General features: G+C 29.1%; 2 protein-coding genes across 5 annotated transcripts; one reads left to right on the top strand and one right to left on the bottom strand.

Moving 5' to 3' along the window:
- The first annotated feature begins 84 nt into the window (after positions 1-84).
- Positions 85-3,830, top strand: LOC127243001 (geranylgeranyl transferase type-2 subunit alpha 1). 4 transcript variants are annotated; one of them, XM_051262833.1, is made up of 10 exons: positions 85-182; positions 319-492; positions 579-750; positions 875-1,035; positions 1,120-1,224; positions 1,439-2,212; positions 2,292-2,478; positions 2,598-2,784; positions 3,076-3,464; positions 3,546-3,830. In XM_051262833.1, the coding sequence occupies exons 2-9, from the start codon at positions 377-379 to the stop codon at positions 3,462-3,464; spliced, it is 2,091 nt and encodes a 696-aa protein (XP_051118790.1). In that variant the 5' UTR covers positions 85-182; positions 319-376; the 3' UTR covers positions 3,546-3,830. The 4 variants fall into 4 exon arrangements, with proteins under 4 accessions (XP_051118790.1, XP_051118789.1, XP_051118788.1 ...); XM_051262832.1 differs by having other exon boundaries at positions 314-492; XM_051262831.1 differs by having other exon boundaries at positions 107-492.
- A 950-nt stretch (positions 3,831-4,780) lies between these two features.
- Positions 4,781-5,524, bottom strand: LOC127243003 (ethylene-response factor C3-like). Its single transcript, XM_051262835.1, has one exon. The coding sequence runs from the start codon at positions 5,449-5,451 to the stop codon at positions 4,831-4,833; it is 621 nt and encodes a 206-aa protein (XP_051118792.1). The 5' UTR covers positions 5,452-5,524; the 3' UTR covers positions 4,781-4,830.
- Positions 5,525-13,763: the final 8,239 nt, after the last annotated feature.

Genomic DNA, 13,763 nt, shown 5'->3' with positions numbered 1-13,763 from the left:
TTGTTGACTATTTCATTATTAGTTTTGAAAAACTTATTATTTTAATATAAATTCCAATAATATTTAAAAAAATAATAATTATATAAATAAACTTCACCCCTAATTATCAGCTGCAGTTCGTCGTCGTCTTCAGCGAGCTTCGTCTGTGAGATTCTTTCAAGCTTCTACAGCAATTTCGACTGGTTCGCTGATTGTTATTTCAGTTCGATCTGATTTTGCGCCGTTTCAGTGAATTTTCGGTGTAAATCGTTTGAACATACACCGGCTATTGACATCGTATGGTGATTTTCTGTTTCGATTTTTACTCTCCCAGTACAGATCTGCACCGCCAGTCTGCTCGATCAAATTCAACTGCCAAATCCAAATTTTGATAAAGATGCACGGGAGGCCGCGGAAAGACCCAAGTCAAGAAGAGCAAGAAGCATCGTCGCTCAAAGCCGCAAAACTTCGTGAACTTCAATCTCAAGTTCTTCATTTTCACCACAACAAAATGTATGCACCTTTTATTTTCCTTGTTTTTCCGTATTCTGATTCAGATTGAACAATTTCTTCTAAATTAGTGCAAATTATTGTTGTAGATACACAAAGGAAGCTGTTGAGATTAGTGCCAAACTCGTAGAATCAAATCCTGAGCATTATACTGGTTGGAATTACCGGAAGCTAGCAGTACAAGACATCCTCAAGCAACAATCGGACGGCGGAGCTGATCCTGAATCAATTCAATCAATTCTTGATGAAGAGTTGAGAGTTGTATGTTTTACTTATTGACTTTAGTTTGTTATTCCAGATTGCTTAAAATTTGTCTCACGTTTATTGAAGTTTATATGAATTCAACTCTCTGCAAAACTAGTTATATAATGTGAATTTCATTTAGGTAGAGAATGCATTGAAGAGGAATTTTAAATCTTATGGGGCATGGCATCACCGTAAATGGATTCTAAGCATGGGCCATTCATCCACGGATAGGGAATTAAGGCTTCTAGGCAAGTTCCAGAGGCTCGATGCACGGAATTTCCACGCATGGAACTATAGGAGGTTAATTGCTGAAACTTTCTTGTCTAGTGGGAAGATGACCACTTGCTTCTGTTAAATCATGTTTTCTGGTAATGGTCATTTCAGGTTTATAGCAGGGTTGAAGAAGATCCCTAATCAAGAGGAACTTCAGTATACAACAGATATGATATATGATAATTTCAGCAATTATTCTGCCTGGCATAACCGAAGGTAATACTAGTTTACCAAATCATATATGATAATACTCTTAGGAGTACCGATGGGTGGATAATATGCATCATTTTATGCGATTGTTATCCAATGAAAATTAAAAAAAAATAAAATAATTTGAAAGTAGAAAAGCTTTTGGTATGTTAAGATTTTGATTGGAGTTATGCCACTTTTTTGTTGCAATTTTACTTCTTAAACCTCGACGAACTTGCAGTGTGCTTTTGTCTGATCTCCTGGAGAGAAAAGAAGGATTTTTTGATAAAGAGAATGTTCTCGGAGAGGAATATGAGTTTGTACGAAATGCTCTCTTCACAGATCCTGATGATCAAAGTGGCTGGTTTTATCATCTATGGCTTTTGGATCAAACCCTGAAGCAAGAGCCTCTATTCCTTTCTTCATGGCCTCCTCATGGCGCTAATGTGAATTTGTCATTCGACAGTCATTTCAGTGACCAACCCACTCTACATTTCCGGTCTAAGGCTGGCAGATTTCCTCTCATTATATATTTCAACGAAGCAGTCAATGGAGTAAGCTCCTCCACAGTAAATATTGAATGTCAGTATAATGCTCTCACTGATTCCGTTTGGAGTCCACTTTCAGCAAATAAATCCGGTTATTCCCAAGCCTGGTTGACTTACCTGAAATTTCCTGATGAAGTCGATGCCTTAGATGCTTGTCCTGTAAAAGTTATAGTTGCCGAGCTTCCGGGCATTACTTCCCTAAGTGGTATGCCCTGCACCAAGTCTTGGGGTATATCTTTTACTGTTTTATTATATTCTGATAACCGAGGGCAGTCTGAGGTGCAAGCAACACATGAAAGAATATCATGGAAAGAGGAAAACTTTAAATCTCTGGAGACAGGCTTTTTTCACTCACTTTGTAATTTGGAAATAACGAAGGAAAATATACCTTCGCCTCCTAAGTGGAGCCTGGAGACCATATCCAATGAAATAGATCACTGCCAAGAACTTCTGTTTACAACGAACTGGTAATTTAGGGTAATCTGTTTTTATGCATTATAGTAAAGTGATAAATTTCTTTAACTTTTCTGATTTTTTGTGTTGTAGTAAAATTGGAAAACTCACTCTTGCCAGACTCTTGATGGCTCGCAACACATTGATGACTTACAACCGAGACGATGGAGCAGAATTCAACTTTGAGGAAGTTCTTGCACTTTATAATGACTTAATGAAAATGGACCCTTCACATATTTGTTACTATGAAGATGAGTACAGCCTAGTCTTGTTGAAGCAGGTTAGTGTCTCTTTTTTCGGTCCGACTATTTGGGATTTTAACTGATTCATGTTGATCACTGTTGAGAATTGCATCTTGCAATTGTTTAGTACAATCAAAAACCTTTTGTGATTCTGCAGTTGACTTCAAACTCGGAGACTTTGTTGAAGCACTGTGGTGAATACAAAGAGCCTTGTTCACCACATACGATTTCATATTTATCTGTGCGAATGAATGGCCTCTCGTTGTCGCGGATTGGGAGTATGGAGCAGTTATTATGGGTTCAAATTCTGGATCTCAGCCACAACAAACTCCGATCAATCGAAGGTAGTGTATACTATTGCTTGCTAATACCAATTCTTCAACTCAATTGCATCATTATGCATAATTAGCATTCTTTAGAAAAATAAATAAATATCGTAATTCGTAGGCCATCCTTCAATGCACTAACTATTTTATTAATTGTTTGACACGTACGAGTACATTGCTTGCTACCAAATACTTGTGTTTTGGTTATTTTTTAGTTTCCTCCTATTTTAATTTCTGTCCTGTCTTCCTCGCTGTCTACATTAGTATGCATCGACTTCTTACGTTTTCTATTGCACATGAAATCCACAGGGTTGGAGTCTCTACAGCTCCTGTCGTGTTTGAAGCTCAACAACAACAAATTCTGCAGCTTTACAGCTCTAGAGCCCTTAAAATTACTGAATTTGCTAGAAGTGTTGGATATATCAAACAATGAGATCGGAAACCACTCTATTGATACAAGGCGATACTTGTGCTCGTCTCCTCTCACTAACACAGGGGGAAGCGAGTGGCAGTTCTCGAAACTTGCAAATAGCGACATCCAGTTGAGCCATTACTGGGACGCGTATCTGCTATTCAAGGACATGAATCTGACCCAATTAGAGATCACGGGAAACGCAGTGGCTGATGAACGGCTGCACGCCCTTCTGCTCGAGCTCATGCCAGGGCTCGCCTGGCTGGACAGCGAGAAGCGCCGATAGGTTTGTTTGTTTGTTTCAACTGATTGCAGAACGTTGTCATTCTCTGTTTTTTAAACTTATGCTTGTTGAGATTTGGTGCAGTGTACTATTACTACTACGACGACGACGATGACTACGACTACTCTCTGGGATCAGTATTTTTCGATGGGGACCAGAAGGTATGACAGAAAACTTGATTTAATTTTGTCTTTTGTGTTCGATGATCGAAGGATGAATCATTTATTCACTGAATTCAGTCACACTATTTGAGATTGAAATCGAAATCGAAATCGACAGGGTAACATTCCTATTGGATGAGATGTCTTGCACGTTTTACTCATCTTCTTATTTTCTCCATTTGAATCATTTTCTTGATTGTTTTTCTCACTTTTTTTTTACCCTTCTCTGCAATACTAATGTGGATAAGCATATTGTTGTGTACATAGTTTAATATAGTTTATACACTATGGTTCTGTTTGTGTGTTTTTTTTTTTTTTGTTTAATGTGTGCTTCAATTTATTTGCATTATGGTTCAATAGATTTATAATATGGTTTTAGAATTGTAGTTGATATGAAAAAAATATTTAAGTTGGGACGAAGAAAGTATTTTTTTTACTAATTTAAATTACAATGTGATGTTTTATCACTAAAAATGTGCTTTGTGTCACGGTTAACTAGAACTGTTAACTATCCGAGCCGAGCCAAATTTTAAGTGTTCGTTAACGTTCGCGAATACGAGGCTCGTGTTCGTTCGTTAAGCTTTTGAGCTCGTTCGTAGTGCTCGAGTTCGGTCCGTTAAAAATTTTTGTTGTTTGAGTTCGTATTCGGTTCGTTTAGGCTTGATTAAGCTCGTTCGAGTTTGTTCGAGTTCGTTTGTCTTATTTTTTTAAATTTATATATAAATTATAAAGAAAATTTAAGATTATTTTATTTATATATTTTAAATTAATATTTTATTTATTTATAAATTATAATTTTATATGTATATATAATATTTATAATAAATATATTATTTAAACTAATCGTTCGCGAACAAAGCTCGGCGCGAACGAAGTTCGGGCTCATTCGTTAACCAAACGAGTCTATTTATATTGTTCGGCTCGGCTCGTTAACGTTCGCGAACAAGTTTTAACCGAGCCGATTTCACGAACGGCTCGGCTCGTTTAACAGCTATACGGTTAGCTACATAGGTTCGATTGAAATTTATTCGAATTGCGCTGATCGAATAGTGGTCGCTAACTTTTACATTATAAAAGTAAACTAGTTGGCGTTACATAGAATTTGCCTAATACGGTTGATTTGCATACCAAAAATCACTAAAATTTGATTAAATCCAATACAAAACTAAGATATTTCACACTAAACCCTAATGAATAATATGAATCCATTAGAAAAAAGAAGAGGAAGAAGAAGACGATGAGTAAGAACAAGTGTTTAGAAGATCCTCCAAATAATCAGCCCCCAAATCTTCTAGAACCATCACACCATTCCTATCACTATTCTTCTCCATTTCCATACTCCTCGCCGCCGCCGCCGCCGTCGATTTCTTCTTCCTAGAGTGGCGCCGCTTCAGCGCCATCACCGGCGAGCCGCCGGCTTCCTCCTCTATCATACCCTGCAGCGACGCCCGCACCCGGTCCACCGGAAAATTCAGCACCGCCGTGCACCCCCGCATGGCGAACGCCGCCTGATCGTACGCCAGCGCCGCCGCCTCCGCGCTGTCGAACGTCCCCAGCCACACCCTCACCCCATTCCGCGTCGAGTCTCTTATCTCCGCCGCGAACTTCCCCCACGGCCGCCGCCGCACCCCGCGGTACGCCTTTTCCCGGCGGGTTCCGCCGCCGCCGGAACTCTCCTCCTCCTCCGACTGACAATTCGCTTCCCCTCCGCCGCCGCCGCCCTCTGCCAGAACGCCGTACAGAAGCATCTCCTCCGAGTCGTTGAAGTTGAAGGGCAGCGAAACGTCGTCGTATTGGTACTGGAAGAAATTCGAGGAAGAAGAATCCATTGTTGGAGCTCGATATTTAATTGATCGATTTTTTAAATTTTTTGTTTCCTGAAAATGGAGGGCTATAGATATATGTATGTGTGTGTATATATATATACATAGATACAACAGAAATGGAGAGTGGACCATGGAAGAGGAGATGGATTTCCTAAAGGCAGCACGTGAGTCAAACGGGAACGATGACGCACGGCGGCGGGGGAGGACCTTCTCGTTCTTCTCACTCCCGGGAGCTCAACTCCAGAAATGATCCACACCGTTCGTGTGTTCGCCTTTGCTTTGCGTGTGTTTGGTTTTTTATTTGTTTTTATTTGTTCTACAATAAATAAATATATATTACATATATAGAGATAAATTAAATTGTATTGTAGTTTATTTATTTTAAAATAGTACGTTAAATATTTAAAAATTTATTGGAAAAGATACGAGTGAAGTAGCGAACAATAGATGTTTTTTATTTATAGAAAAATTAAAAAAAAAATTATATATAAATAAAAATATTTGGTTGGTAAAAAAATATATCAAAATAAAAAGATTTTGAGTGGATATTAATAATGTTATATGTCGTGAAATTAATTGAGCTAAATTATTTGTTAATTTTTTTTTTAATAAATATAATTTATTAAAAATAAAAATATATCAATCAAAATAGAATAGACTAAAAATGTGTCCAATTTGGAATGAAGGAAGTATAAAATATGCAATGGAAAGTATAAATACTCAGTTGTATAATGGGGCAATAAGATAGCAAATAATAATAGTAATAAAACAAATACTTCATCAGTATCAAAAGAGTTGTCTTATTTTTTCATTTTTCGTTCAAAAATAATTGTCTTGTTTTCTTATTTTAGTAGTCGTGGTCTCTACTTTATAACAAAATTATTTTTACTTTTACATACTACCCTGATTATTACTCTAATCTACTCTTTAAAATCCTTCAAAAAGTAAAAGTATTTTAGTCATTTACATTCTACTTTATACCCATTTTCAATTAAATACTACTCCCTCCGTCCCAATGCAATAGTCTTGTTTATCATTTTTGTCCGTCTCAAACAATAGACTTATTTCCATAAATAATCATACCACTGTAAAATTACCCCTACTTTTTCATTTTTATTACACAATTTCCACTATTTTTTACATTAATACACTCACAAAGGCAAAAAAGTCTTTTATGCATATTTTTTTACCAACTATCGATATAATATCAATGTTCATTAAATCTCGTGTCCAATCCAATTAAGACAATATTTATGAAATGGTGGGAGTATTATTCTTTAATTCTCGTGTCAACTCTCAATTAGACATCTCTTTTGGGACGAGGGAGTATTAAAATTCAGTTCTTTGGAATTTTATTTTAGCTTAAAAAAACACATCTTAAAATTCTTAAATGTATTTGAAAAATAATTAATTGATCAATTAATGAATTAAAAAAAATTACTAATTTATAAGAAACTATATTCTTCTTTTAAATTTTTACAAGAGCTTTTTTTATTTAATTTTTTTATATTCTTTATGTACTTTTAAATACTAACTCTCTCCGCATATATATATATATATATATTAAAAGAACAAGTGTAATAAATTATTTTTTAAAAATATATTAATTTGTTTTCACTAAAAGAACACAAATAGTATTAATTAATTTATTTTTTTAAAAAAATCATCTAAAAAAAATTAATTAAATATAATAATTTCCCCATTCCAATTGAAATTGAAAATATTATTATTATTATTATTTTTCATCTAAAAATATTAATTTTTTATTATAGTAAAAATTATCATATGTTAATACTAAATTATATTAATTTTTTTATATAAAAAATAATTTATACATAAAATAATTTTTTTTTAAAAAAAAACTATTTTTCACATTTTCGTCTATAAATAAAATAATATTATTTTTTTATTTATTAAAAAACCAAAAAAACCTATTGAAGTAAAACGGAGGGTATGTATTATGTAAGTGAGTATGTCACACTGAAAAAACAATGCCGGGGCAAAATCGTCATTATATATCCAAAAATTTTCTTTGAAAATTCAATTGAATTTCAATAAACTTGTGACAAAGGAAAAGATTAGGTGCATAAATAATAAATAAATAAATAGCCAACCCTACAAATATTTAATTAAATAATTAATTATTTAAGCCTTGGTCAAAACTACAGAAGAAAACTAGAAGACCAACTTGCCCGATACGAATATCATTATCCAGTCCAATGAACATTCTAGAAGACCTTTCCAACAAAACAAAATTATTTAAAATAATTGGATTTGAATTAAAAAAATTTAATTTAATTATGTAAACAGATTAATATAAATTCGATTTGGTAATAAACAGATCGGATTAAGATAGGGTGATATCAGCTATTTAAAAAAAAAAATTAATACTCTCTCTGTCCCTTAACAATCTGTTCATTTTTTTCATTTTGGTCCGTCTCATAACAAAGTATCAATTTTTTTTTTAGTAATTGTATTATTTACCTAACATTATAAATACTATTTCAATTTACAATATACATAAATGATGACATTTATATCATACAATACTAATAGGATTAATTTAATTTTTTTATCTTTATTTATATTTTTATCTCAATATAATACTAATATTTTTAAAACTTCATGCAAAAAATAAATGGATATATAAATATGAGACGGAGGAAGTATAACAAGAACTCATACCCACAACCAAATTTGTAAAAGATAGAAATTTTACCATCAAATTATTTTTTAAGTTTTGTCATTGTTTGAATTAAAATAGTTATTCGATGTAACATATATTAATATCATGTTTTGTAAAATTAAATTTTAATATAATATAAAAAAAAATATTTATTCTGTCTCATTTAAATTGTCCATTTTAGCTTAAGCATAAAATTTTAGATATTGAATAATTAATAAGTAATTAAAAAATATATTAGTAAAATAATTATAAATTAATATTAAGATGATTAAATATTTTATTTAATATAAAAAGTTATAGATTATAAATTTTAAAATGTAATTAAAACGGTATAATTATATTTCCAAGAAAGAATGACAAGTTATACGAAACAAACGAAAATAGAAAAATTGGACAAAGAAAGTGAGACGGAATGAATAATAGTTTAATATTTTGAACAAAGAAAAATTATAAATAATAAAAATCTATAAACAAACAGAGCTTATGTAAATGGATTTTATATTTTATTGAATTTAAATATATTTTTTAAAAAATAGACATATTAATAAAATAAAATAAGAGTGGTGTCCATGTCCAGATTCAGTCCCCTAAATGTTCATCATGTCACGGTCAGTCACAGACATATTGAAAGTCTTCCTTACCAAAAGGAGTCAACACTCTATTTTTATAATATTACTATATTTTTTAATTACATATCTATTTATCTTTTACGTCATTATATTTAATATTTAAAAAATATTTAATATTTGTATAAATGTCATTTTATTAGTATTATAAGACACTAATAAAAATATTTCTGCAATTTATTTCATACTTTAAAAAAAAAAAATGTATTATTGTATGTTTATCAAATATAATATGCAAATTATAGAAATGAGTACATATTAGTATAAAACTTTATGACTATTTAATACACAAAATTTTGTCCATAGTAGCAATACGAGAATTAGAGTGTTTGGTTTGGTCGTTCTGTTTATATTTTGAATTTTTATAATAATAATATTATGTAATATTATTACGAAAAATAATAATAATAATTTTTTAATTCGAGAATTGTGTGAAAAACTTTATTAAACATATTTTTTTAAAAGAAAAAAAAAACAGATCAATATATTTTAATATCTGGAACAAAATTTGATCTTGGCACTTAATATGAACACATGTAAACTCACTTGTTAAAAATTAACTTGTGATCTTTTTGACCCAAACCTGTTTGGCCCGATCCGTTTAATATATTTTAGATATATATATATATATACATATCGATTTTATTATTATGTTGGTTGAGAAAAATCAGCATTATGTTAATTTATCCAAAAAATAAAAAATAAAAAACATAAATTAATGTTCAAATTGTATCAATTTTTAATACAGATAGCGATGGATTTTGTAAAAATATAGCATAATTATCTCTGAACATAAAAAATACTCTTCTTGTATAATAAAAATAATTTTAAATTAAAAATAAGATAACTAATTAGTATAATTAAAAAAATTATAAATTTAAATATTTTAAATGAGATTAAAGTTTATAATTATTTTCTAAAAGTAAAAAATGAGACAGACGAAAATAGAAAAGTAAAGACAATAAATAAGACTGAGGAAGTATATAATTATACAAGATGGATGACAATGGAGGAATAGTGACCGGCGTGACGAAGAAGAAAGTTTTTTTTTTTTTTTTTTAGGCTAAATTACAGAAAATTCATCTGTGATTTCAAGAAATTGTATCAAATCCCCAATATTTTTTAAAACTACATCAAACTCCCTTGTGGTTTTATAAACTATGCGTCTAATCCTATCGGCGGTCATTATTTAACGATATTTTACCTAAATGCGTCCAAACTTAAATAAGGACCGCCGACGGGGTTAGGCGCATAGTTTATGAAACTACGAGGGAGTTTAATGCAGTTTTAGAAGTATGAGAATTTGGTACAATTTCGTGAAACCACGTGTGGATTTTGTGCAATTTAATTTTTTTATTATTATTTCTTTTTAAGAATATTGAACACAAGATCAATTTAGAATTTTGAACATTTGATATGTAAATATGAAATAAACTTTTAATTTTAATATATATAATTTCAGGGCCCAATTTTTTTCATAGCAGATCAAAATTTCAAATTGTATTTATACTATAATTTTATTTAAAAAAATAGCTGAACCGGCCATAGATCAAACCGGTCTAAGCCGGTCCATGCAACTTGAAGCACAACCTTAATTTTTGTGATTAAGTGGTGTGCCACGTGGACAAGGAATGTTACCTGTCCCTAATTTGTTGACAATTGTGAATGTCATTATTTAGTATTTTTAATTTAAAATGTTTTTATGTTTGATGTATATATAAAATATAAAAAAATAAAAAATTGATGTTTTGTTGTATTGTTATTTTTTTAATATAAATTAAAGTATATTATATATTGACTTTTTTTTTGGTAATATAATAAAATAGAGTTAATATTTTTTTGATTGGGTGACCAAACATATTGATGCATAAATACCGAATACATTACGCATATTATTTTTAGTACGGAATTTTAGGTGTTCACTATGATGTCGAAAATTTATAACGGAATTCATTTACGTTGCAAATTAAAAATTCATTTGATTGCCAATTGATTTTAAGTTAAAAGTTCGGTTGAAAGTAGTTTATTAAATTATTATTTGATTTATTATATAATATATATGATTTTAAAAATTGTAATATATATTTAAATATTTTTAAAACTAACATTTTTAAAATTAAAGATATAGAATAAGGACATCATTTATTTTAAATTTATTCATATTATATAAAATTTTACTTTTTTAAAAAAAATTACTCCTCCGTCCCACATACCATGTCCACGTTGTCGTTTCTGTCCGTCACATATTCCATGTCACTTTTTTTTTTTTTAAAAAATGATTACACACTTTAATCTCATTTTAAATTTGTTAATTATTTTTTTTTATTTTAATTAAACTAATTAGTTATCTTAATCTTAATTTATAATTATTTATATTATAGGATAATTATTTTCACTAATACATTCTTAATTATCTACTAATTACACCCCTCCTAAAATACCGTGTTTACAGTGTAGCAGACACGGTATGTGAGATGGAGGTAGTATATTTTTTTTGAATGTATATTAATATATTTGTTTATTAAAAAAAGATATAAATAAAATATTTCTTATTTTCAATTCAAATATTTTAAAAAAATAATCATATACTAATATCAAAATATACTTTAACTTTGATTTAAATTACAGATATATTATTACATATACACTTACTTTATATATAAAGTTAAATCGGTAAAAAGGGGAAAATTGTGCATATATATATATATATATATATTTTTTAAGAAGCTTAAATTAGAAATAATTCTTCCTATGTCCTATAACTATGTATCCATTTGTTTTTTTTGCACGAAATTTTAGAAATATTAGTATTATATTAAGATATAGTAGGAATAAAGTAGAAATGACTAAATAAACCTTATTAGTATTGTGTGATATAAAGGTAATGATATTTGTATAATACATTTGAAGTTGTAAGGGTATTTATAATATTAAGTAGATAGTACATTTATTAAAAAAAAATGAATATTTTGTTGACCAAAATAAATAAAAATGAATACTTTATTATGAGATAGAGTGAAGAGCAAACAAAAAGAAAGAAAGAGGAGAATGAGTATTAATGAAGAAAATATTTATTACATATTTATTTTTGTCCTGACTAAATTTAAATTTTCTTGGGTAACCTTCGTTTCTATTTGTGACAGTAACACATTCATCGTACCTTGCCATTTTTTTTCTTTCAAATATTTAGATAATTAACGACTATGGAGCCCACAATGCACAAAAATAATGTGATTGATTTAATTATTGAAATTAAATATTGTTTTTGATTATTTGAACCAAATTAAATTCAATTTATCTCAACTTTGCTGATACTATAGCCACAATCAAAATAAATAGTCCCTCGTTCCCACATAATTTGTCCCTATTTTATATTTTCGTCCGTCCCACATAATTTGTTCTTTTTTTTTTTGGGAAAATTAATTATACACTTTAATCATATTTTAAAATTTAAAATTTAATTTTTTTAATCTTAATTAAACTATTTAGTTATATTAATCTTAATCTATAATTATTTTTACTAAATACTCCCTCCGTCCCATAACAAAGTATCCATTTTTCCATTTTAGTCCATCCCATAACAAAGTATCCATTTTCTCTTTTAGTAACTGTAGTATCTACCTAACATTACAAATACCCTTACAACTTACAATATATTACACAAATGTTATTACTTTTATATCACACATACTAATAAGGTTATCTTAGTCATTTCTACTTTATTTTTACTATATCCCTATATAATACTCATATTTCTAAAACTACTTGCAAAAAACAAACGAATACTTAATTTCGGGACGGAGGGAGTTATAATTATTTTTACTAATATATTTCTTAATTACTTACTAATTATACTTTACCTAAATTCCCGTATCTACAGTAATACACTCATATTACATCGGACGGAGGGAGTATATTGTTTGTCAAATTATTCCAATTAATGGCATGGTTTAAAACCTTAAATTATTAAGTCCACCTTGATTTTTTTTAATATTAATTTTCAATTTAAAAAAAATATATATATATTTCTCAGAAAATATTATATTAAAAAATATTTTTTTTTAAAAAAAAATAAAATTTTAAGTTAAAAAATTATGGGTATGTTTGATTTTGATTTGAGTTTGGAGTTTTGATTTCAATTTTTATTTAAATAGTATTATGATATGATATTTTATTTAAAAAATAATAAACTTTTATTAAGGATCGTATGATATGAATAATGTAAGTAATATTCAATATATATTTATTGTTTGTTATAATTATAAATATTTTTGTTGTTTAGCACGATTTTTTTATAGAAAATGAAATTTTGTATGTTGAATTATTCATTTTTATTGTGTATATTTGTTACTTTTTATTCAATGTATTTGTTGGGTAATATTCTTGGAAAATAACAATATTTCATTTTGGCTTGAAAGAAGAAAAGTTTATATTTTTTATTTCTTATTTTTTAACTAGCAAATTTTTTAAAACACTTATTAGGGAACAATCTAAAGACACCCAAATAATTTTGTCATTTAGGAAGTGAAAATTGTTTAACATTGATAGAAAATTTTTGCATAAAATTAATTGTGAAATAATAATAATAATAATATTTTAAGACATTGCCTGAAATCCCGACTAAACTTCGATTGGCTCGCCATCTTTGAAACGGAAGTAAAAAATAATAATTATGGTGATGATTGTTCACACGCAAAATATCGGATTTGAGGATCCAATATCAACACGTGAAAAAAAAAAAAAAAAAAAAAAAAGAAGCCGATTTTTATTATTTGGTATTTGATTTCCGATCCCACTAGATGATCGAGATCAAGATTTTTTTTACTTCTTAGACAACCAATTCCCAAAAAGATTTGAGCCAATATGTCCAATTGTAAAGCTCCACTAATAGAAGACGTTCTCTCGCATTTAAAAGTTTTTTAACAGTCCGATTTTATCTTATAAAAGATAAAAAAATTTCAATTTTAGAACATCTTCAATTGACTACATAAAAATTCAAATAA

The sequence above is a fragment of the Andrographis paniculata genome, unplaced genomic scaffold (genome assembly GCF_009805555.1).
Source record: "Andrographis paniculata isolate CXL003 unplaced genomic scaffold, ASM980555v1 Contig89END, whole genome shotgun sequence".
NCBI classification, from domain to species: domain Eukaryota; kingdom Viridiplantae; phylum Streptophyta; class Magnoliopsida; order Lamiales; family Acanthaceae; genus Andrographis; species Andrographis paniculata.
This window is presented reverse-complemented; position numbering and strand designations above follow the sequence as displayed.